We start from the raw sequence: 26,390 nt of genomic DNA on the forward strand, positions 1-26,390 counted from the left end.
ACCCCCACTGATCAGGTAAAAAGAAATGTAAAAATAACAATCAACCCGGGATTATCTGTTTATTAATCTTTTGTTTTATTAAACGACTGACCTGGTCATTGTTTTCACGCGTAACGACACATTATTTGATACTGATTGAATAAAATGAAAATACCGAGTTTTGTCACGATCATCTAGTATCTCTTTTCCATTGCCATTTTTTTTTTTATTAAACAGACGTTTTAGCGCCCCCTATAATATTACATACAGAGTTACATCCCCTGTAAATCAGTGATAAAATCAGCGATGTTTTTTTGTTCATGTGCTTTTTTTGATAAAATAAAAATAATTCGTCGATTTTCTTCACAAAAATGGATAAATATTATCGAATGCATTACAATGGTAGCCAGTAGTATCGAAGGTTGCTACAAAATGACAAGTTTACAGAAGTTATGTTCGAGATTTGAGTAAAGAATTTTCGTTCGGCGCAAGATTCAGCGACGGTCAAATTTATCGATGCAAGTATTGATGTTCGCTCCCAATGCACCCATGCGTAATTAATTTATGTCAGCACAAAAAGCACCGAGATTTTATTAAGTGGTCGCGTAATCGCTAAAATAGTTGGGGTGGGAAATACTCAAATTCACGGCATTTTTCAACGCTATGATTCAGTATGATGAAAGTAAAAGAAATATTTAGTTCACATTCTAATTTTTGCCTAAGATTTCTTTTTTTTTTTAAAATGGTGGCTCATATTGTAGGTATTGGTGTAATGAATATATTCAGAGTTTCACCCCTCTCACTCGATTAGAAGTAGAGTTATCGAGCTCCAAAGTCTTGGCCAATCAAATTGATTACCCTGTGCAGAAAATGTTTGTTATCGAACATAGCAAAGGTATTGATATACCCTGAGCAGAAAAAGCTCATTATAGACCTTATAGTCAAGGTATTAAATGCTCATAGAACATTATAGTCAAGGTATTGTTATAATCAAACTACAGGAATTTTTGCAGGAGGGGGTTTGCCAGGTTCCTGAGACAATATGTATCCCCCCCCCCCTCCCGCATGGTCTCTATCGTCATTTTGGCGTATATACATACACATTGAGCTTTTTAAACAGAGAAATTCAACGCCTCGTTTGACGTCAGTTTTTATTATGAATTAATAAAATGACACTGTGATTCAATTTCATGGGATGCAAAGCATGGTTCAATGTTTTTCTATTATTCACCTGCACTTACTTAGGGCTCTTTATAGCAAGAGGAAACCGGAGGACCTGGTGAAAACCCACCAGGTTGAACAGGTGACCCTACTCCTTGATAGTATACGTACAAGTCAGGAATCGAAACCACACCACTTGACTCAATGACAGACCTTAAAATCCAACATGGCCACACCCCCACCCCCGCTTAATTAGAACCAAAGTTATCTTGTCCCAAAGCATCAACCAATCAAATTGCTTATCTCTGTTTAGCAAGAGCAGAAAATGCTCATCTTCAAACTTCATCAAAACATTCACCTAATAAACACCTACACCAAGTTTGAACATTCTTTTATTATAAGTTATATAACCAGAGGCCAAAGGCCGAGGGGTTAACCCTGTTAACAAATGAAGCGTGCTATAAATGACTGGTAACATTGACAACTGTTCAACATGCTTATTGTTATTGCACAGAAACCCCACTCTACTTCTCTATATGATTTCTACTAAAACTAGTGTAAACCAGCAAAAAGTGTGCAATAACATTGAACATGTCTAGTTATTGCACGGTTAAGCTCCACCCAATCTACTAAAGGGAAAACAATCTGCTTATTCAACGAAAAGAACAAAGGAAGATTTCCAATCCATGTTACAAGCAGAATTATTGTGTCCCAAAAAGTGTGACGGGCCGATGACATTGACGGACAGACAGGGCACAATCAATTTATTAGCATTGTATGATCAGGACAAGAAAATGAATAAATTCTTAGAATGGTAACTGTGTTTTAAAACACTTACCGGTATAAATGTGCAACTAACAGGGCTGAGAGCAAGTTAAAATATCCTTTAACTGGTTAACACGTTTTAACGTTAACAAGTTTATATGAGTTAATTATAGAAGCTCCTAAAATATGCCCATTTTTGTACCCAACCTATTTCAGAGAGTAACCAGCGGCTGCCAGGCAAGATACGCCCACATTTTGCAAGAGATGGATAGAGAACAAACTAAACAAAAAGTGATTTTCTGTACAATCAAGGGCCATAATTCAGGAAGTTACGATCCAATTAGCTACAATTAAATGTATCGTTAAACTGTGTAAGACTCCTTACGTAAGTTCAAATAGGTTCAAACGCACAATTGTCAACACATATCATTACAGCTTGTATTGAAATAAGTAATTCTATCACAAATAGTCAGGACCACTAAAATAGTTACCGAACAGTTTTTCTTTGTGGTTTTGTAGTAATACGTTCTACATTTTCAAAGCAATGTTTGACATGAGATGAAGTATGCATGCTGTTTCTGACTGGGCAGACATTTTAAGTTCAGTAGGCGAGAAATTTCGTGTAGCAGTTGGGTTCCATCAAATCATATAATTATGAAAGAGGCTTCACCTTTATTTCAATGGGAATTGGTTTATTATATATTAAGCTATGTGCAGTACAGTTTTGGGGCAGTTTATGTGTAAATTAAGGGAGCTATTGGCCAGTAACCTTTTTGTAGTCATTTGACTAAAAAACTTGCGCAAAGGAACTCCATAGGACAAACCACTACAGGGGCGGATCCAGGAATTTTTGCAGGAGGGGGTTTGCCAGGTTCCTGAGAAAATGTAACCACCACTTCCCCCTCGGCTTGAAATTTTTTGAGAAATACATGGTCTCTATCGTCATTTTGGCATATATATACATAATACACATTGATCTTTTTAAACAGAGAAATCCAACATCCTGTTTGACGTCAATTTTTATTATGAATTAATACGATGACACTGAGATTCAGTTTCATTGATGCAAAGCATTAATTGTGATATCGCATATCATTCATTATCTCGCGCTTTCAGTGTCCATCCTGTCGCACCATCTGACGATAAAGGATAAAGCACAATTATGACACTTTGCTCATAAAAAGGTTTTACAAAAACAACCCCTCTGGATCCGCGCCTGCACTACTGTGGCTGGAGTAAGGCAGAAGACATCAGTAGTGGAACCATTTCTACGATCCGATATGTACGAATATAGAAAAGAACCAAGTTCTTTGGGTTATAAAGATATATTATCAAAAGGAACCAAGATCTTAGTGTGTAACAGTGATATATTCACATGTGTTTAATCGGATAAAAATTGTGACCTCTAAATTTTGTACAATCAAGGGCCATAATTCAGGAAGTTACGATCAGATATGTGCAAATATCGACAGACATGTATTTCAAGTTTCATCAAAATCGGATCAAAATTGTGATTTCTAGTTATTCGTTATATTATAATGTATTATACATTTAAAATAGTTTTGTGGGAGGAATTGTGGATTTTTGAAGTGAATTCAGGTGAATTCCGGAGATTAGTCTACCCGTATATTTACTACACTATTTGCGTACGAGGGGTAGCCATTTTGTTTGGCAGTTTGGGTTCGATTTTCACGAAATTCAAACTCAACCATCATTAGGGTGTAACGGTGATCTATTCAAACCTTTTTTTAAATCAAATAACAATTGTGACCTCTATAGAAAAACCACACGCTAAAACACGGTTTTTCTTACAATCAAGGGTCATAATTCAGGAAGTTACGATCTGATATGCGCGAATATCAAATTGGGTTATAAACATGCATTTCAAGTTTCATCAAAACCGGTAGTTTTGGTCAGATTTCAAGAAATTCAAGCTCAACCAACTTTACCATGTAACAGTGGTATATTCAAACGTTTTTTTAAATCTGATAATAATTGTGACCTCTAGAGGGACCACAAGCTAAAAACGTGTTTTTTCGTACTATCAGGGGCCAAAATTCAGGAAGTTACAGTCCAATATGCAAAGATCTTTGGGTTATATACATGCATTTCAAGTTTCGACAAAATCAGATGAAAATTGTGACCTCTTGTGTGTCCACAAGCTAAAAACGTGATTTTTAGTACAATCAGGGTCCATAATCCATAAAGTTATGGTCCGATACATGTCAATATCTAAAGGAACCGAAATATAGACCTATATTTCAAGTTTCATCAAAATCGGATAAAAATTGTGACCTGTAGAGTATCCACAATCAAATTGTGGAAGGACAGACAAACAGACGGACTGGGGCGACGACAATATATGTCCACATAAAAAATGTGGGCGTATGAAAAACCTTATTTTTGAATATTATTTTTATTCTGGATTTTAACAGGAACCATCATTTCCATGCATGAATAGGCTACAATTGCATCAGATATATCCGTCAGAAGAGACACATGTGCCTTTGCACAACGATCACACCGAACCTTACCAGCATCGCACTTCGTGAAGTAGTTCCATATCAAGGATCTAGGCGGTTAGGTCTAAATATTAAGGTCAACTGCAGATTTAGTCAAAGGTCACGAGATGTGAATGAGGCTTGCTCTAACCCTAACTCTAGACCTAGTCCTAACCTACAATCTCGCCAACAATCATGTGCCCTAACCCTAATTAGATCTCGCGACCTTGACGAAATTTGCAATTGGCCTTAATATTTAATCCTAGACGTATATAGGTGGCATTTTGACGGAAAATGTTCAAAAACAAATCAAATTTGGTACCTGCGACCCTGACACTTGATTCCGATTCGGAGACTGGATACGAAGGTATTTCGACCAGAGACGTGTGATCTGGCAGACGTAACTGAAGCGACAGTGACACTGTGGTCTCTGGATGAAATTTAGCATGAATTAGGTACCTTCATGGGTCTATAAATGATTTTCCGGGCGAATATGCATATGTTGTTACAGAGTGTTAACAAGTTAATTCGTTTCTATTAACGCCTTAATCTCATTAATAAGTTAACCAGTTAATAAGTTAACTGCTCTCAGGCCTGTTTACTAAGATTTGAAAAAACAAAATAAAAAAACCCCAAACTTTTGATTTATAAATGGGTTACATTTTAAGCAATTTTTCTAAAACTTTTGATCCATAATTTTTGATCAGCTATCAAAGAAGTGTATTGAAATGTGTTTTTCTATTTGCAGTGCTTTGACAATACAGTTACATCCCAAGTGTTCAAATTAGATCATAATGCAAAATCTAAGACACATCTGTTACGAGCCATACAAATATTTGGGTATTATTTAATATATGCTGATGCAATAGATTAGACCTACCCTAAGTCTATGAAAGCTAAAGTTTACCATAAATATATCAAACTGATTCAAATATAGATCTATATTTCGTTTCGTTTTTTTAGACTTTCGATGGCCTACACTACATGTAGATCTGACTGGTTGTAGTAAAAGGTAGCGTCAGAGGTTGTACGAACGACTTTTGACCCTATGGTGTCACAGATTGATTAATCAATCAGCACTGACGTTTCTAGAAGTCTACCCATAGTTCCATGCATGGCACGGCAAGAAGTCACAGTAACAGCCTGTTTCATTGGCTTATCCCTCACTTCAACCAAAATGCTGATAATATAACAACTCTTCCAGATCCTAGTGTAGTAGAGACAAATAAAATGAAGTTCTAAACTATAAAAAACGAAACTAAATAGGATCTGTGTTTTAACCTGTGTTGTAAATATATAAGCTTAAACAAATTCTTTGATTATCCTCAGCCAACTTATTTTTCGGCCATCTAAGCACAAGATCTGCAGTACGTTTAAGTTGCTCACTGTTATCACAACCACAAGCCATTCAATCATCAAAATCAAGCTCTACCTATGTAATTCAAGCAAACAAACTGCCAGCATGTGACGCCTATAACTACCCTATAAATACTTTCATGGGAATGTATCTTTAACTCTATAAACAATTTGTAAGATTTTAATAAAATACTATTTCATAGATTAGAAATTAAATTAATATCCAACTTTATTTTACAATATCAATGTATTTACATTAATTTGAGGTAATGTGTTACTATGTAAAAGTATAATTAGATCAACAAGCCAACAGTGAGGCTGATTTCCCCCACTGAAATCCCAAAATAAATAGATGACACATATTAATTAATAGCATATTTATTTTTTTTCAAAAGTATCAAGCAATCAAACTGATTATCAACTATACACTAAGTTTCATCACTCTATCCCAAAGCATCATCCAATGAATTTGCTTAGCTCTGCTTAGCTTTAGCTCGAAATGTTAATCATTGAATTCAGTCAAGACATTCACCTAATGAACATCTACATCAAGTTTAACCATTCTAACCCAATTAAAAGCAGAGTTGTTATGTTCCAAAGTCTTGACCAATCAAATTGCTTATCGCTCCTTAGCCTAAGCAGAAAATTCTCATCATCAAACTTTGTCAAGTTAATGATATAATGAATCTATACTCAGAGTTTCATCACTCTCACTTAATTAAAATCAAAGTTATCATGCCCCAAAGCATAAACCGATCGGACTGCTTATCTCTGCTTACTAACAGACAGTGTTTATCATTGAACTCTATCAAGGCATTCACCTAATGAACGCCTACACCAAGTTTGAACATTCTACCTCAATTAGAAGGAGAGTTTTTGTGTTCCAAAGTCTCGACCAATCAAATTGCTTATCACTCTGCTTACCCTGAGCAGAAAATGCTCATTATCGAACTTAGTCAAGGTATTGATGTGATAAAACTATACACCAAGTGTCCTCACTCTCACTTAATTAGAACTAAAGTTATCGTGTCCCAAAGCATCAACCAATCAAATTGTTTATCTCTGCTTACTCTAAGCAGAAAATGTGCATTGACCTAATAAACACCTACACCAAGTTTGAACATTCTAGCTCAATTAGAAGGAGAGTTATTGTGTCCCAAAAAGTGTGACTAACAGACAGATAGACGAACCCACTTTAATAGTCTCCTGCCTTCTTCGAAAGGCGGGGGGAAATTAATATTATATAATGGAATTTTCCTTAAATCCAAACTTTTAATTATTTAAAAAGATAGGTTGCCAGGCAACGAAACATAAGCCTACAGCAGCTATATCGTCCGGGCAGTCAACAAGAGTTGTCGCATATTTTTACTTTTTTCGGTAATGAAACATTTATAATAAATTAAAATCTGATTAAGAGTAACAACTCATTAAGTAATTATCAGAAAACCATTAGAATTTGTTTGGTTTTTATAAAGTTCTGCCCCATGCTAACGTTTGGTGTATGAAACTTTTAACATCATGCATTTAGCTGTTCAAGTCATAAAGATTCATTGAAAATCAATATACTTGTTTGTCTCAAGACCTTGAACTCTGTGTATCAATCTGAAGTCAATCAGATAATAACTTTAGTCTCTAGAGCGTCACAAGATTTTTCAAAGTGATCAAGGGCCATAACTTTGGCAGTAATTATCCGAAATTGTTGAAAATCAATATGATTCTTCATCTCATGGCCTCAAACACTGTGTATTAATTTAAAGTCAATGGGATATTAACTTTAGCCTCTAGAGCATCCACAAGATTTTTCAAAGTGATCAAGGGCAATAACTCTGGCAAAAATTATCGGAAATCATTGAAAATCATAAGATTCTTCATCTCATGATCTTAAACACCGTGTATAAATTTAAAGTCAATCGGATATTAACTTTGACCTCTAGAGCGTCCACAAGATTTTTCAAAGTGATCAAGGGCCATAACTTTGGCAAAAATTATTGGAAATCGCTGAAAATCAATAGGATTCTTCGTCTCATGACCTTAAACACTGTGTATAAATTTAAAGTCAATCGGATATTAACTTTGACCTCTAGAGGGTCCACAAGATTTTTCAAAGTGATCAAGGGCCATAACTCTGGCAGTAATTATCGGAAATCATTGAAAATCAATAAGCTTCTTCGTCTCATGACCTTAAACACTGTGTATAAATTTAAAGTCAATCGGATATTAACTTTGGCCTCTAGAGCGTCCACAAGATTTTTTGAAGTGATCAAGGGCCATAACTTTGGCAGTAATTATCGGAAATCGCTGAAAATCAATAGGCTTCTTCGTCTTATGGCCTTAAACACTGTGTATAAATTTACAGTCAATCGGATATTAACTTTGGCCTCTAGAGCGTCCACAAGATTTTTTGAAGTGATCAAGGGCCATAACTCTGGCAGTAATTATCGGAAATCGCTGAAAATCAATAGGCTTCTTCGTCTCATGACCTTAAACACTGTAAATAAATTTAAAGTCAATCGGATATTAACTTTGGCCTCTAGAGCATCCACAATAATTTACAGGACAATTTGAGAAAATTAAACAATTTGGTCCAAAGAGTATTTTATACATACATGTATATTGTATATAATTTTTAGCGTAAATAAGTCGGAATGTGAGATTAATAATAGTTAGTGTCAGGTGCAACGACGTGTTTGTTATTCCATTTTATACAGCTAGTGCGGCGATTCACGCGAATTTTTAGTCCTGCCGATGTCGAAGAAATTAATTACGATATTCACATGGATCAAAATAAGAATCAAAACCATTTAATCGTGTTTGTGTGCATGGATAATGAGTGACGTGGAAAATTATTATAAATGACAGGTCAGTTACTAAAGCGACATTTCGAGGCCTGTCTGATTAAACTCTATATTTATTTCTATTTATGTAAATTTTCTTTTTTGAAAATTATAGAAATTCACGTGAGAAGCTTGAATCGTCGATGCAACTGCGTGCGTGATCAATTGAACATTTGGAAAACTGTTCTGACTGTATCTATTTTCTTTCTTTTTTGTACGTATTTATTTTAAGGTTCAATAATTATTTTCTGATTCGACATAATCATTGTCTTGTTGGCCATATTCAACCAAGAGGAAATTTCAAAACAATGGCTGAATGTTCCCTACACAACTATTTTTTTCATTGGTTAGAGGGGTCTAACCGCGGGAAAATTTACTGTTACTATTGGCTGACAGCATGCATGCACGAATCAAACAATCTTATTTGCATATTGCATGCTTTATAGTATAATGGCTGGAACGGTAACCTCAACGACCAACATGTATTACCTTTTATTAGTGTGCTACTGAGTTTGCCAATATATACAATAAAAATAAGGAATATTTTCACGTTAACAAAAATATTTACTTGACGCATCATATGTTTCCACTAATTTCCAGCACCCAGAATCAAATTTAGCGATATTTTCCTGTGGACCAAAACCACAATTCCCATTGGACAATTATTCGAGGATTGGTTACATGGGCTTTCTTTGCAGTTTGGGGTTCGTTTTTTGACATGTAAAATATGACGAGAGCGATTTTATCCTCGGAGGAGAGCGATAAAAAGCTCTTCTATTTTGACTTTTGCGCGAGCCGAGAAGAGCGAGAGCGATCGCTCGCGTCAAACGTGAAGCACTGTCATTACTGGGACCAGAACTTTGACAAATCTAGTAGTTTTGATACTAAATCTTTAATTTAGCAGTTTAAGAAAACTACATTCTATCAATTAATAATAAATAAAGCTGTAAAATGTATTTCTCTCTCTAATCATGGTCCTTCAATATATTGTCTATGTCAGTAACATCAAGAAGACAACATGGTGGATGTAAAAATCTGTTGTAAAATCTGGGGTAGATTTTTTGTGTCCATACAAACAAATGAATGACCCATAGGTAACTGTTTAGACAATCTGAAATAAAGTCAGAGATAACCAATATAAATTCTCTTTTCACTAAAAATGAAAATGAAATGAAATAAAATGGGGTTTAACGTCCTACTGTTTTACTCCGAACTGGAGTAATGAAGACGGGCCTAAGCCATACAGTGTGCTATGAGGGAAATTTTGCCCGGACAGCAGCACTACGGCCTACTCTTATATCGAATTCCAACTGCCAAGGGATCTTTTATGTGCATGCCAATGTGTACATGGGACCTCGGTTTTTTGTCACATCCGAACGACTAGACAGCTTTCCTTGTCAGCCCCTCCGTCCTGCATCACTGACAAGGGAGAACCACGCCGGAAAATCTGGATGAACTTTCTCGGCCAATGCAGGGATTGAACACCCGACCTCCAGGCTAGCGAGCCAGCGTCTTACCCACTTAGCCACGTGATCCCCTTTTCACTAAAAACATTTTGACTACCAACTACGGGTAAATACATTATCATAAACTCATGTTACATGATAAATATGATAAAAAAAACAATTTGTGGCATATTTAATGGGGAGCCACTCCCACCTCCTCTTCCTACCAGACATATGGAGCGACTAACTTAACCATAGGATAAAGTTTTTAAATGATCTTTCACCCAGGGTCAACCACTTTTATTCACCAAAATGAATCTTGGATGGCTTCTTTAATACCATATATATCTTTACTACTCAACAAATATATTTCAAGAGCACAAAAGCATGTTACTTTACATAAATCAAACATTACTAAACAAAATATGACTTCACCTTATAGCTTGATCACCAAGGGAGCCAATAAAAATGGCATAAGAATTTACATTTTCATCTTCCGTCAGTATTTCAGCAAATCGATGAGGTCGAATACCATAACGATCAAAATTAGCATCACTGAGCACAATTACAAAATGTTCATCAGCTTCTTCCTTTACAACAGATTCTATGGCATGCTTTGTAGCTTCCAGAGTATTATCTCCACTGAGACAAAACTGGGAATGGGCATGCATCATCTGTAAATGAAAGTAAAGATAGTAAACATACAGCCACAGCAATATTTTTCAAAGTGATCAAAGGTAATAACACTGTAAGCAATTCATTGTATGGACTTCAGAACTGTGTATACATGTTAAGTCTATCAGATGTTAATTTTAGCCACTAGAACGTCCATAACATTTTTCAGTTTTATCAAGGACCTTAACCCTGCAAGAAATCATCAGAAAGCTTTTGGTATCCAGGGCCCAGGCTATAGATTTAACATAGAGACTTATTTTTTTTTCATGCATGGCATTCATCTGCTCAGAAAAGATCTGAAAAGAAATGTGAGAAACTAAATATTCAATGTATGTACCTCACTAACAATAAAATAATCTTGTTTAGTCAGAAACACACTAGTATTATTAATAGAATCAGTGCGAAACAAACCTTTAAAACAACTAGTCTTTCTCTTTCATTTTTGGGTGGCTTATCAGCTTTAACAAATGGTACCTTATAATCTTCACCTGAATGCCCCCAGATTTCATACTGAAATAACAAGCGGTTGCCATGCAAGATACGAGCATAGAACGAGCTAAAAAAATAATGTGATTTTTTGTACAATCAGGAAGATATGGTCCGATATACGCGAATATTGAAAGAGTTGTGGGTTATAAACATGTATTTCAAGTTTCATCAAAATTGGATCAAAATTGTGACCTCTAGAGGGTCCAGAACCTTGATATACCAGATGTTTACACTATTTGCGTACGAGGGGCGGCCATATTGTCCAACAGTTTATGTCCGATTTTCACGAAATTCAAACTCAACCAACCTTACGGTGTAACGGTGATATATTTGAACGTTTTTGTAAATCAGATAATAATTGTGACCTCTAGAGGGACCACAAGCTAAAAACTCGATTATTAGTACAATCAGGGGATATAATTCTGGAAGTTATGATCCGATATGCGCGAATATCGAAAGCAACTAAGATCTTTGGGTTATAAACATGCATTTCAATTTTCGTAAAATCAGGGGCCATAATTCATGAATTTTCGATCTGATACATGCCAATATCGAAGGCAACCAAGAACCTTTGGAGATAAACCTATATTTCAAGTTTCGTCAAAATCGGATAAGAATTGTGACCTGTAGTGTCCACAAACAATTGTGGACAGACAGACAGACGTCGGGATGGACAGGGGCGACAACAATATGAAAATGTGGGCCTATAAAATATTTCATCTAAGCAGATGCTAAATGTTCTTATCTGAATGACCCAAGATTCCATACTAAAATAAACAAGTTTCATGTAACCATGCAGTGTGGTATGAGGGATATTTTGCCCAAGGGTTCTTTTATGTACATGCTAACATGTAAATGTGACCTTAGTTTTTCATCCCATGTGACAATCTCCACACAAATCTTGCTATACACATTCGACTCTGCACTACATCGGTTGACCCAGAGGTTATAGGTCACATGATTAACTACAAGATGAAAATGGCGTTAGAAAAGTTCCTGCCGTTATAAACTAGGTTGACCACCATGCGGGACAGTCCCGCAAAATGCTTCCAAGTCCCACGTCCTGAAAACCAGCCAAAATGTCCCGCATCTATACAGTAATATGTGTGTATCTAGTCTCGCGATGATAGTCTATTTGAGTATTACATTCACTTTTTTCAAAGATTCGTACAAGTATTTTTACACCTAAACTTAATCTACAACTTAAAATTTTGTTTCTCAAACATTTTGCACACACAACACGATTCGCAAGTTTACGTATGTGTCATAGCACTCGTAAGTTTTACGCGTATAAAATGTTTACATGTAAACTTACGTGTAATTTGGAGAATCTGACTTGATTTACGAATGACATGGCTTCTGATCTCTTAAACGTGGGCGAGAAATGGATGAAAACATGGACTTTATAATATATATAATGTTCATGATGAAAGTGATTAATTCTTCAATTAATGTGTGCGCTACACCAGCAAATTTAATAAAATTATAGTTTCCTTTGTTCTTTCCATGCCAGTTTGCAATGCTTATGTTAAGCACATATTTTCACTGATGAAAAATTATTGGAGAGATGACAGAAACCAGCCATCAGTAAACCTTATTAGATATATGAAATTCAAATTTAATATAACTTTAAATATTCGTTTCAGGAGTTTCACAAGTATATATTAAGAAATCGAAGATTATTAGAAGCCGTGAAGTCGAACAAAATTAAGTACCCTTTTAAATCTTGAAGTTTTAGTTGCATATCTTTCAATGTCTGTTGTCTTTATAAATCATTCTGGAGTTGTTATGAATTCAGGAGAAAATCACAAGTTATCACTACAAAATCAGAGTATTTCAGTACCATATTTCTTGTCTCAGATTGCTGGGAATGGCGTTTCCGGGCTTCTAGTTTTCAAAAATTTTCAGGGAAGGCCCCCTACACCTTCCCGCCATCCCGGTCTCACACTTACGCCATTTAGGGTGAGCAGCTCTGCCACCCACAGCTCCGCAGAAAATAAGAGGGTTTTATAGCAACATATATTTTTCTCAAATGTCCCGCGATATGATCATGATCAAGCAAAGGTGGTCACCCTAGTTCTAAACACTTAATGAGTTTTAGTCAGTTTTGGGGGGGGAAAATGTCATCAATTATTACCATCAGAAAAAAGACCAGCATAAATTTGTCCGTTTCGTGTGTTTAAAACCAAATAAACGTATTAGGTCTGATGATTGCTTTATAAAGGTATACAGAACCACATGTATCTAAAATTAGCACGGTGACATGCGCAGTTCGTATTTATGACACTTTAATCCCGTATTCTTTCGCAAAAAGAGTTCAATATATATTTGTAAACTTTTATTATTTTACAATAATTTGACCTCATTTCTATTTTATTATAGTAGTAGAAATAATTATATTATCATTTATTTACTTTTCATCGTATTGTTTATCATTGTCTATCGAAACCAAGAAGCCGTACTTAGCAAAGGTTAGTGTGAACTGCAAGCGAAGACAACTCTGTTTGGGAGTTTGCCCATGTGAATGACTAGACACTGTCCTTGCTAGGCCAATGGCCCTGCACCACTGACAAGGGGAATGCAAAGTCAGAAAATCCCAAGCAAACATCCTGATTAGCAAGCAAGAACCATACCCCATGAGCAACCATTTCTCCCAAGTGAGACTAATTGTCCTGATCCTCAATCCAAAAATAAATAGATGACACTCATTAATTGCTTCCACATTTACATTTTATAAAGCATCAAGCAATCAAAATGCTCTATTAGCGTAACTATTCACAGTTAACATGTTTAAAAGCAGGAACAAGTAAACTTGTTTATCTCGGCCTTTCTGAGTCAAGAGATTCATCTAACATTGTGTCATGACAAATCAAATTGCTTGCCTAAGTAGATAATATCCATCATTGAGCCTAGTTAAGATATTAATGTACTGAAACTGTACACCAAGTTTAACCACTTTCACCCAGTTAGAAGCAGTTATTACATGTGTTCCAAAAGGTGTGACAGACAGATTGATGTAAGAACCCATTTTAATAGTCTGAAGCTTTCTCCAATTAATCTAACTATAATGTAAATGACTAGATTAAATAAACCAACTTTTATTTTTTCATCATAGTTCTCTAGAGCTTCCATCACCATTAAAGCTGCTTCCATTTCTCTCTCTAGGCGTCCATCATGGCCGTTAAATCTATACATACTACCCGATACATCAACAACAAAACGTAAGCGTTTAGGTAATTCTTGTGGTGAACCCATCTACACAAAATAAATTTGTACATATAGAGTAAAAAATACCATCTTAATATTTGCTTCTCTTAAGTCCAGATTCATAAAACAGTTATTCTGCCTGGTCTTCTAAATTCTTTAAATTCCAAATGACTGTCAACAATGGCTAATAACATCAAAATTTCGTGGGTGGATCAATTTTTTCAGATTAGCAAGATAAATTTTCTAAAAAACGACAATACTTAGAATTACAATACACTAATTTTTATATGTATTTTTAAATGTTGAACTCTCGACTTACTGAGCCCCCATTCCATTGTTAACTTGTAGCTGTAAATTCATCAATTTATATGCCAATGATTCTGAATCTAGTTATTTCTTGTAATCGTAGATCTAAATTTTACCTCTGGTTCTTTTTCCCCTCGTCTTTTATAAATAGATTTTTCTCCTGTTAAACCTTCGATTAATCTGGCATCATCTAGATCACCATACGCTTGATTCTTTAACCATTGTCTCTCTTTACCTTTAGCCTTTAATATATTAAAAAAAGTATAAGAATAATATTACTCTCATGATCTGGATAGTTTAATATCTTAACTCATAGAAGGCATGCCCAAAGAACCTTAAAAAGTAAAATTTACATTACGATTTGGTATACTGGTATATTATATTTATCACATAATCATGATCATGTAATAAATACATTTTTACAGAACATTAACTATTCTACACATATTTATGTTACCGTAAAATAAAAAGATAGGTTGCCAGGCAACGAAACATACGCCCACAGCAGCTAAATCGTCCAGGCAGTCAACAAGTGTTGTCACATATTTTTTACTTTTTTTGGTAATGAAACATTTATAATACACTAAAATCTGATTAAGAGTAACAACTCATGAAGTAATTATCAACCTGAAGTCAATCGGATGATAACTTTAGCCTCTAGAGCGTCACAAGTTTTTTCAAAGTGATCAAGGGCCATAAGTTTAGCAGTAATTATCGGAAATCGTTGAAAATCAATAGGATTCTTTGTCTAATGACCTCAAACACCGTGTATAAATTTAAAGTCAATTGGATATTAACTTTAGCCTCAAGAGCATCCACAAGATTTTTTGAAGTGATCAAGGGCAGTAATTATCGAAAATTGCTGAATATCAAAACGCTTCTTCGTCTTATGACCGTAAACACTGTGTATAAATTTAAAGTCAATCAAATATTAACTTTGCCTCTAGAGCGTCCACAAGATTTTTGAAGTGATCAAGGGCCATAACTCTGGAAGTAATTATTGAAAATCGCTGAAAATGAATAGACGTCTTCGTCTCATGACCTTAAACACTGTGTATCAATTTAAAATCAATCAGATATTAACTTTGACCTCTAGAGCGTCCACAAGATTTTTTGAAGTGATCAAGGGCCATAACTCTGGCAGTAATTATCGGAAATCGCTGAAAATCAATAGGCTTCTTTGTCTCATGACCTTAAACACTGTGTATAAATTTAAAGTCAATCGGATACTAACTTTGACCTCTAGAGCGTCCACAAGATTTTTTAAAGTGATCAAGGGCCATAACTCTGGCAGTAATTATCAAAAATCAATAGGCTTCTTCGTCTCATGACCTTAAACAATGTGTATAAATTTAAAGTCAATCGGATATTAACTTTAGCCTCTAGAGCGTCCACAAGCAATTGTGGATGCCGGACGGACGGACGGGGGCGACGACAATATACAACCACATTTCAATGTGGGGGTATAAAAAGCATGTGCTGTCGTTTTGTAGGTTAAATCCTGTTATGTTATGCAATTCATCAAAAAACCTTTTGGATTAGTGTACACAATTCTTCTATAAACTTTTTGGATTAGTGTGCACAATTCATCATTAAACTTTTTGGATTACTGTACACTATTTATTAAAAGACCTGAATAAAACACCAGATTGTTTATACCTGTAAACTATCCAGAATAACCTTTAATGATTGAACTTGTCTACGAACACTGCTAGAAAATTTATCATATGTTTCAGCATCAAATTCACTCATCTCGATCTCCTTTAGTCTGTTGAATAAAAGTTAAAAACATATTTTACATTTTAAATTCTTGTTTCGGGTTCAGTGGATGCTCATAAAATTATATAATGACCAATACAAGTGTGGAACCAGTATTTATGTTTTTATAAGGGCAGAAAAGATGAACCTGGCCAGAAATATGGACATAACAGTTGTTATACTCCAAGTCCAACCTCAGACATAACAGTTGTTATACTCCAAGTCCAACCTCACCATAACATGGTTTAAGAACGAGAGCATTGCTAACGCTGCAATATACGTCAACAATCCAGCTTTGATTGATATGGTACTTTTTAAAAAGAAGAGAATGAAATATGAAATGGCTGTAATATGACAAGAGGCACAGAAAAGTAGGCGTTGGGTTTGTTTTGCCAAATTTACAGACAAAATATTAACAAAAAAGTGGGTGTGACACTGCCCCGGGAGGCCGGGGCAAGCACCAAAATAAATAGTCGCTGTCTTAACGGTATAAGGTATAAATATGCAAAGTTTCAGGATGATCCATTCAGAATTGAAGCCTGTAGACGATAAATATAAAAATTGGGTGTGGCTCTGCCCCTAGGGGTTAGATATGGAACAATATGGAACAGGTACCACCCTGTTATTGAAATGACAACACCAATAGTTGCCGTCCTTAGAGTATAAGGAATAAGTAGACCAAGTTCCAAAATAATCCCTTCAGAATTGTGGCCTTCATGTGCTAAAGGCAAAAATTGGGCATGGCTCTGCCCCTGGGGGCTATAAGGAATACATATGCCAAGTACCAAGTTGATCCATTCAGAATTGCAGCCTGTAAACGATAAACACAAAAATTGGGTGTGGCCCTGCCCCTTGGGGTTGGGACATGCAGTTGTTGTCCTTAGGCTATAAGGGATACATATCCCAGAATTGTGGCCTTCATGCGCTAAAGGCAAAAATGGGCATGGCTCTGCCCCTGGGGGCTATAAGGAATACATATGCCAAGTAGCAAGTTGATCCATTCAGAATTGCAGCCTGTAAACGATAAACACAAAAATTGGGTGTGGCTCTGCCCCTTGGGGTTGGGACATGCAGTTGTTGTCCTTAGGCTATAAGGAATACATATCCCAAGTTCAAAGACAATCCATTAAGAATCATGGCCTGTAGGCAACACACAGAGACACATAAGAAAAAATAGGTATGGCTCTGCCCCTGGGGTTGGGCAATCACCAAAAAACAATAGGGGGCATCCTTAGGGTATAAGGTATAGGTAAGCAAAGTTTCAAAATGATCTGTTAAGAATTGCAGCCTGTAGGCGACACAAAAGAAACACAAACATTGGGTGTGGCTCTGTCCCAGGGGGTCGGGCATGCACCAAAAATAATAGAGGTCAGCCTTAGGGTATAAGGAATAAGTATAAAAAAGTTTTCAAGATGATCGATTAAGTCTGCAGCCGAAATTTCTAGCTTGCTTAGAAACACAATTCCACTACATGGTCCTCCCAAATAAACAAACTATACATTTTTGGAAAGCTTATAACCAGGAACACAAATCCAGAGAGTTTCAAGCAAAATGTTTGCACTAACTCGATTTAGGGCCAGATGAAAATTGTGATAATTTTCAAGAAAATGCTATATTTATAGTAACAATTGTAAAGTTGCCCGAAAAATTTCTTTGTCACCCAAATTTTCTGAATGACACAATCATTAACTAAAATGAATTTTCCACAAAGCTGTGATGGTTGTTTATTTACAATTAATTACACAATTATACAATTATATTTCCGTGAGAAATGGTCGCATTCTCCATTCGCTGATGCTTGTGCCCGAAAAACTGAAATACATTGCCCGAAAAATGGACGGTTCAAGGAATCTGGGAGGTAGGGGGGTGGGGGGGTGGGATAGAAGTTCTCCCAAAACAGTATTTCTACTAATATATCTGTAAACTTTTAGTTCAGATATGATTTGGGGCTAAATATTTAAATTGAAACAAAGCATCTATATGTAATTTTCTCACTAAAATAGATATATGGCAAATCCTAAATAATACTGTATGGGAGTGTCAATTGTAATGAAGAGAAAAAAAAATCAAATGGAGTTTATGCCTAACTGTTCAGTATCAACCGGGATAATGAAGATGTACGTATACGCCTGCCATACATTATGCTATAGGGGGAATTTTGTCCAAACACCAACGTTATGGTCTATACTTTATTTCGAATTTAAAGTCTTTTTACGTGTATGCCAACGTATGCAAGGGACCTCTGTTTTATATTCCATCCAAATAACTAGACGCTGCCCATCACAGCCCCCCCCCCCCCCACTTCCTGCACCACTGACAAAGTGAAACAACGCTGAAAAGTTTGGGGAACTGTCTAGGTCAACATGGTGATCAAACCCCGGACCACGCTAGACTAGGATCAAACCCTGGGCCACCCAATAAGTGAGCCAGCCCTTTACTGAGTCACCGCGGCTCCCTTGCACACTGATGATGACATTTACATACTAGCTGTACACGTACAATGCCCCCTAACTATCATGTATGACGTACACTCATTTTCATTATACGGGTTGGTGCAGAACAGTAAGACATTAAACTCCATTTGATTTTTTTTCTCTTCATTACAATATTGCAGTATTATTTAGTTTTGGCCATATCTATTTTAGTGAGAAAACTAAATATCTGTAAATGCTATGTTTCAGGTTAAATATTTGTTTAATTTGTACTTCTGTCCAGTTTAAAGCTGACCATTCAATTTTGATAATGAGTGTCCAATTTACAAGTGTTTAATTTCTCAATCATTGTTAAAAAATAAACAACCCAATTGATTAATGATGTATAATGATTAATTTTTGAAAAAGTGATCAGGAAATTAAACACTTGTAAATTGGACACTCATTATCAAAATTAATCAGTCAGCTTTAAACTGGACACATGTACAAATTAGATGATTTTTGTTGATTTTAAACGATTTTTACAAATTTTTAAACAAAGATTTGATATTAAACAAATGTGAAAGAAATTAGTGCTAGATACACAAGATTAATAATACCTGGGTTACAGTGATAGTAGGCCCTAGTCTGTAGTTAAATCCTATGTTTATCAAATAAATTCTTTAAACAAAATACTGTTATCAATGATTATTGATATTTTCCATAAAGGGAGATAACTCCTCTTACCATAAAATGGATTTCCGAAATACTGTATGTTCCCCTGTCCTTTATGGTTTCTGCATTTAGCTTTAAATCAAAATTTAACCAATAGCATATTCTTTGCACAGGATGAAGGCATCAGGTGTTTTCACCAATATTTAATTCTATGTCAACTTCACAATTGTTAGTATAAATATAACATTTACTTGACAATTATCGCAATTTTCATCTGGCCCTAAATTGAGTTAGTGCAAACTTTTTGCTGGATTTGTGTTCCTGGTGTTATAAGCTTTCCAAAAATGTATAGTTTGTTTATTTGGGAGGACTATGTAGCGGAACTTCACGCCAGAAATTTTGGCTGCAGGCCTATATAAGAATCATGCTGTGATATGGTAACCATAACATCTGGGTTACAGTAAAACCACAGTGTACATTTGCTCTAATTATAAACTTTATTTGATTCTTAAAATTAGTAGGCCTGCACATATCAATTATTATTTGCATGTGATTTTCCATCACTTGATTGTCCCCAATATTTCATCTGCTACTGGCAGATAATCTATCACTGATAATTCAAATGGTTTTTTTAAAAGTGTTTGATGGATGCCACTCTTGTATGGGTGAACACTTATCATCATAACCATGATGAAGACAGAATTCTTGTGAATGATATACAATCTTTGTCAAAATGTCTGTGACTGGAAATCGGTGTGGCATGAACTTCGTATTTGAATGTCATAGTTATTAAATTTAACTGACAATACATCCATTTGTGCTGGAAGATAATTCTGTAGCATTGTAATTTTGTACACTTGCCTTTCTTTGAAAGCTTTTTGAGCCATTTCTCTAGCAGCTTGTTGTACCTTTAATAAATACATTGCAAATAAATAATAAAACATGCTAAACATTAATAGGACTAATAAAATAAAGATTGATTTAGTCAGACTTAACTGGGCAATTTAACTATTATTACATGTCATACATGTTACCATAGATGTTTAAAATCTAAATAAAACACAGGGTTGCCAGGCAACAAAAGGAAGCACATCAGCATCATTTCCCAAATTAGACAAAAATTTCATAGTGTGTTGTGATGTTAAAAAACTTCTCAAAAACTATCACTTCATGAGTATTTTAATACTATTCAATGATACCGACAATAAAGTGTGTAATTTCGATGAAATCCCTCATTAGAAGTATTCTGCGTGAAAGGATTGTGTTGTTGTTGTTCTTCTTCTTCTTAGTGTTTAACGTCCACTTCAACCAAAGGTGATATCGCAGACAAGTTGTCTTTTTTTTTATTTTCATTATCTTAGCGAACGCGCAGGGATCTTTCCTGTGGGATGAAACCGGAGTGTCCGGAGTAAACACACAAGGTTGAGAAGGCGCCCCTATCTCCAAGCCACATAACATGTAATATGTTTAATGCAGGTGTAATTTACATTAAGGATATTAGTATCATTTACCTGAAAAAGTAAGTGTGCACAGCAGGACAGTGAAAAATGAAATAAAAGTGTTTATGTTATGTACATATTATATAAATGAAGTATATTTACTGATTCTGGCACCGCATCTTTTTCCCACTGTGGTACCTGGTAAACTTCATGACCAGCATCCAGTCTGTACGGACCTCCAAATCCTCCTAAACCAGCAGTACCACTTCCACCTACAATTCAAAGACCAAACCTTTTACATGTCATGAATATGATAAACTGTAAGTAGATTATCAGGATTTACATTATCATAATGATATTTCATTTTCCCAGGTATCTGTCCTTTTTTTGTGGTGTATCAAGAAAAAATTAATCATAATATATAATTACCATGTTACATTGATGTTATTCTTGTATGTCACAAGGCGTATGATTATCTAATGGTAGATAGTTGTATTTAAAATGGTAGCTTGTGTGAAACACCATTGTTTTTGTTCGGATTATTATTAGAGTTTCACATTGCGTAGCTTGTGTGAAACACTATTGTTTTTATTAAGATTATTATTAGGGTTTCACACTGCGTAGCTTGTGTGAAACACTATTGAGATTACTAAAATTATTAAGCTTTCATATATATTGCTGTAACTTTGTGACTATTTGACCTATTTTACTATTTTTTTTTTTCTTTGAGTACATTGAAACATTTACTTAAAATCTGCAATTTCGGATTTTTGAATTTCGAAAATTCGTCGCTGTGATTTCGAACAGAAGTTGAAACCAACTTAACAATTTCTTTAATAGTTGCACGATTTTCATGAAATTTAGTATGTAAGTAGATCTTACCGATGCGACTTGAAAGATGTCATTAGAAATTTTCTAAATTATCTCCCCTTGATGAAATTAAGGATCAAAGTTTTAAAAAAAATCGACGAAATATAGGTCAGATTGCCTTGAAATTTTTTTTCTGTACTAGCTAAGACAGTACTGATGTGTACACAAAATATGAAGTCTGCCGATTGAACTGGAAGTGCCACCATATTAAAACGTGAAAAATCCATAAGGCTTTTGCAATATTTTACTTACAGACATGGGAGTTACATTTTCTGAATCCTTGAAGGAATGTCTAAAAATCTATCGGATTAGAATTTTGATCTACGTCAATTGATGGAAACCATTTTGAACTGAATATGAGAAAAAGTGAAAAATCGACGATAACAGAGATGAAAACGAAAACAAGAGGCCGTAGTTGGGAGAATACTTCTCCTATTTCGAAAATGAATACATTTCTGGATAGCCGGGATCAGGGTCCAATTTATGGTATTTGAAAATGTCACAATTTCGAATTTTGTCTTCGTCGTTTTTCGTGCCGACAGAGTTGTTTACGAGTGAAAAATCACATTAACTTCGCAAGTTTTTGACCGATTTTAATTGTTTTTTTTTATCTTTGAGATTCTTTATATGACCCTTGACATGTAACAGGAAGGGATTGTGAATATGAAAGCTTTCATATCTGCTTAGCAGATCTAGTTATTATTATTATTATTTACCGCGGACCCTTATTTCTCAGTCCCATAAGAGATACCGATCTGGGATCTAAGTTTCTATCGGGAAACCGTGTGGTGGCTACTCCATAAACTTTTTTTAAAACTTCTGCACAGACTGGAAGTGGCTGAATTTGGTATGGTGCCAAAAAGTTAAAAAACAGCCGTTATTTTGTCAATTCTTTTCCTATTTTCAAACAAATGACATTTTCGGAAACCTGGAGTCTTTTCTGGGACGATAGCAGTTGAAAATTTCTAAATTTCTAAACTTCGTCGTTGACTTCTTGCGATCGAAAAATGGTGTTTAAGAGACAATTTTGTTATTTTTCAAAATTTTCAAATTTGATCTACATTTTTGGATACCTGATGTCCATCCGATTCCAGCCATATAAGTTTCATTCAGAGTTATCGCTCTTTATTTTTCGAAATTTCTACCCATTTGATAACCCTTATATTTTTTTTGAAAGGATCAATCGATGTTTCTGAAAGTCCTCGAACATAAAGCTATAATGTCATACCATTGGATAAAGCAATTTCAACAACAATTTGTGTACCGGAAGTAGTCGAAATAATGTCCGATATTTCGAAAAAACCCCGCAAAAACTGGGTGTTTTGGGGAAAAACTCGATTTCTCCGTCCAATATCAATGGATTAAACGAATTAAGCTTTCATTGAGTGGCCCGAGGAATGGACTGTCGTATGATGCCCAATTTATACGGATACTATGACCAAGCAGCAAAATATGACAAGCTGAAAATCAAGTATTTTCTGATTTGGAGTGTTTTTGGACGCCTTTATCATTACAGAGCCCTGTGGCTATCTAATTGCCAAATTGGTTATTAAAACTATCCCGACAATAATCTCCATACCGGACATATTCAAAAAAATGAAGAAAAAAGTTAAAAAAAATTAGCGCTCTTGCGAAAAACTTGATTTCTCCATCAGATCTTAGCGGACCAAAAGAACTAAAGTGTCGCTGGATAGCCCCATTAATGAACTATCATAGGACATCTGAATGATACGATATTGATGGCGAGAAAATAAATTATGGTACGCCGAAAATCTAGTATTTTCCGTTTTGGAGCATTTTGAGAGGCTTTTTCTCAAACACAACAACTACGTTTTTTCTTAAACTTTTTTTTCTCAGATTCCTATGGGTGGACTATGGCGTGAGTCCAAAAATAAAAGCATTGAAATAACATAAGTTGTCCAAAAAGAGCCTCAATCTTGGAAAAAAGTTGAAAAATCCTTAAATTACTGAAAATGATCTTCTAATTATCTTTCTTTGGAAAAGAGCTGAATGGATTATTCTGAAACTTCTTGTACAGAAGGTAAGGTAACCAAACAACTTGTTAAAGCTTTACCGACAATGATCCAAAAACCGGAAGTAGTCGAAAAAATTTCCGATATTTTGAGAAATAAAAACGTAAAAAAATTGTGATCTTGCGAGAGGCCTATCACCAGTGTTATATATAAAACCATTGTACAACAGTACCAAATTTCAGGAGTAGGAGAACAAAGGGATCGAAAATTGCACACGGCACCTTTCATTGTTAAGCGAAACATAAGGGGGGGGATACAATCTGTACGTTTTGTCAACGTATAGAGCCTATTCAAGAGTGCTTTTATCAGTGATGATATTTGAACTGAAATTATTTCAACTATGAGTGTTTTCTTCTATCCAAAATATGGGTTTAGTGACTCTGTGACAGAAATAGTTGATTGCTGTTTATAAGAAAGTCCAATTTGTTAAGCGGTTGCAGTAGTATCGTACAGAAGTATCGAATATTGCACCTGTGATAAAAGGCACGACGTTGTTTGAGCTAGAATCTATCTGTAATTAATATTAAATATTAATATGTTAGTAACGTCAAATCTTTAACGTGCACAAAACCATAAAATTGGCGATATTTCATTGAATATTCAATCAATTTTTGAACCAGTTACATATTTGAGTAGCTGACATGAGCGTGATTCCGAAGTCCTGTGTACACATTGGTGTGACCGTAAAAGATCCCTTGGCACTTGGAATTCTATATAAAAGTAGACTAGCATGTTTAGAGGTCTTTTTCTCAAAAAGACAATCTAATATTTTTTGGGGAACTCCTTCTATAGAGAGCCTAATTGATATATCTGTGTATGAAAAGACAGAGAGAAAAATAGGGTTTAACGTCCACTCGACACAAACTAGGTCATTTGGGGACTAACATATGGTTTAATTGTTTTTATTTCAATAATTCGCTTGCGCGTAGGGGTCTTTAGCAGTGGGAGGAAACCGGAGAAAACCCACGAGGTTGGACAGGCGACCCTACTCCTTGTCACGTACAACCGGGGAATCGAAACCTCGGCAGTTGACTCAATGACAGACCGTATGATACAGCGCACGTGCCCCCCCCCCCCCGTATGAAACCACCGTACAACGGTCAAAAGTATCAAGATTGGCCAAACAAATGGCACTGTATATTCACAAAAGTCCGAAATGGTCATAATCGGAACGTTTTGCACACGTATAATACAGAGAGCTATTTTTCAAAGTGGCAATATTTGAACTAAGGGTGTTCTACATTTAACCAATATCTGGCACTGGTGCTTGTAGAGTGAAAATATTTCATATTAGTAAATAACAGTCGCTCCTGAAATTAATATCCCAGTTTTTTTGTGTACATGACGTCATCTCTTTATACCATTTTTATAAAGCTCCCTGCTGCAGCCATTTATAAGGAAGTCGCCCCTCTGTATTTATAAAGAAAAGTTGATGTTGATAATTATGATTTAGGGTTTTAGTTGTTATCTGAGACTTAAAAGACTGTTTTTGTCCCATTAGGAAAACTGTTTTTTTTTTAATTCCATTTACAATTTGTGTAGATAACGTGCACGAAAATTGAAAACCGGCCCTAATTATGTCAATTCCCAACCGATCTTCAAAAAAGTTATATTTTTGCACAGCTGGGGATATTGCGGATACGATAACGGCCGAATTGAGATACCATGTCGTTCTCATTTTTTCTTCAAAATTTGAAAATTTACTAAAATTGTTATTTCTTGGAATTTTGAGTTTTCGATTATATATTTGTATTGCCGGCGTCTGTTCGATTCTACCGATCTAGGATTATCATCATGTGAATTGTTCAACTCTATTTTTCAATTCCCTTCTCTATCGTAATGTGCATTCAAAGAACGTGTCAATATCTGAGTTATGCATATTTGTGTTTTTATTTGGGGGGTGCGAGAGTGGTGGGAATAGTCTTTTGTCATGCATCTGGCGACGATGTGACGCCTTGATTACGGTGAAAGCCTTCAGTCTTGCGAGCAAGTCTAGTTCTACTTCTTATTATTATTATTATTCCAATTCCATTTTGATTAGATCTCAGCAACTGCTTGTCGCATCATTACGATTTCTGCGGTTATAGTGGGAAAGTGGGTGTGACTTAGAGGATAAAGCTATTTTGAACGTTCTGCGACAATGCAAAATGTCCGAAATCACCGAAGCTATCGTTTTTAGAAAAATTGCTGTAATTTTAACAATAATCATTTCATTTTAACTTTCGATACATTTTGGCATAGCCGGAGACAGGGCACATAGCTACGCTACTTTTGATTTTTGATTTTCGGCAAATCTTCGCAGATATTAGGCGCCAAATTTAGAAAATTTAAATTTTTACAAAAAACTTTTTTATTTATGAATATTTTTTAGTCGTGTTTTACACAGAATTAAAGAGCCATCTGACTTGAGCAAAAATGTGAAATTTTTTTGTCTCAGTGATTTTCCTTGGCCGCCATATGATAATTCAGTTTTTCAGTCCTAGATT

The 26,390-nt window shown here is 35.3% G+C and overlaps 1 protein-coding gene across 1 annotated transcript in view; it reads right to left on the reverse strand.

Moving 5' to 3' along the window:
• Positions 1-1,515: 1,515 nt before the first annotated feature.
• Positions 1,516-26,390, reverse strand: part of LOC126807725 (von Willebrand factor A domain-containing protein 8) — a 37,709-nt gene continuing 12,834 nt past the window's right edge. Inside the window, exons 8-15 of the mRNA XM_050532501.2 lie at positions 21,164-21,273; positions 20,424-20,470; positions 16,378-16,486; positions 14,835-14,960; positions 14,302-14,460; positions 11,128-11,226; positions 10,477-10,715; positions 1,516-9,707 (exon numbers count right to left, since the gene is read on the reverse strand). Of these exons, the coding sequence (XP_050388458.1) occupies positions 9,602-9,707; positions 10,477-10,715; positions 11,128-11,226; positions 14,302-14,460; positions 14,835-14,960; positions 16,378-16,486; positions 20,424-20,470; positions 21,164-21,273 (995 nt within the window). The 3' untranslated portion in view covers positions 1,516-9,601. The remainder of the gene's footprint in view (positions 9,708-10,476; positions 10,716-11,127; positions 11,227-14,301; positions 14,461-14,834; positions 14,961-16,377; positions 16,487-20,423; positions 20,471-21,163; positions 21,274-26,390) is intronic.

The sequence above is a fragment of the Patella vulgata genome, chromosome 1 (assembly GCF_932274485.2).
Source record: "Patella vulgata chromosome 1, xgPatVulg1.2, whole genome shotgun sequence".
NCBI classification, from domain to species: Eukaryota; Metazoa; Mollusca; class Gastropoda; family Patellidae; genus Patella; species Patella vulgata.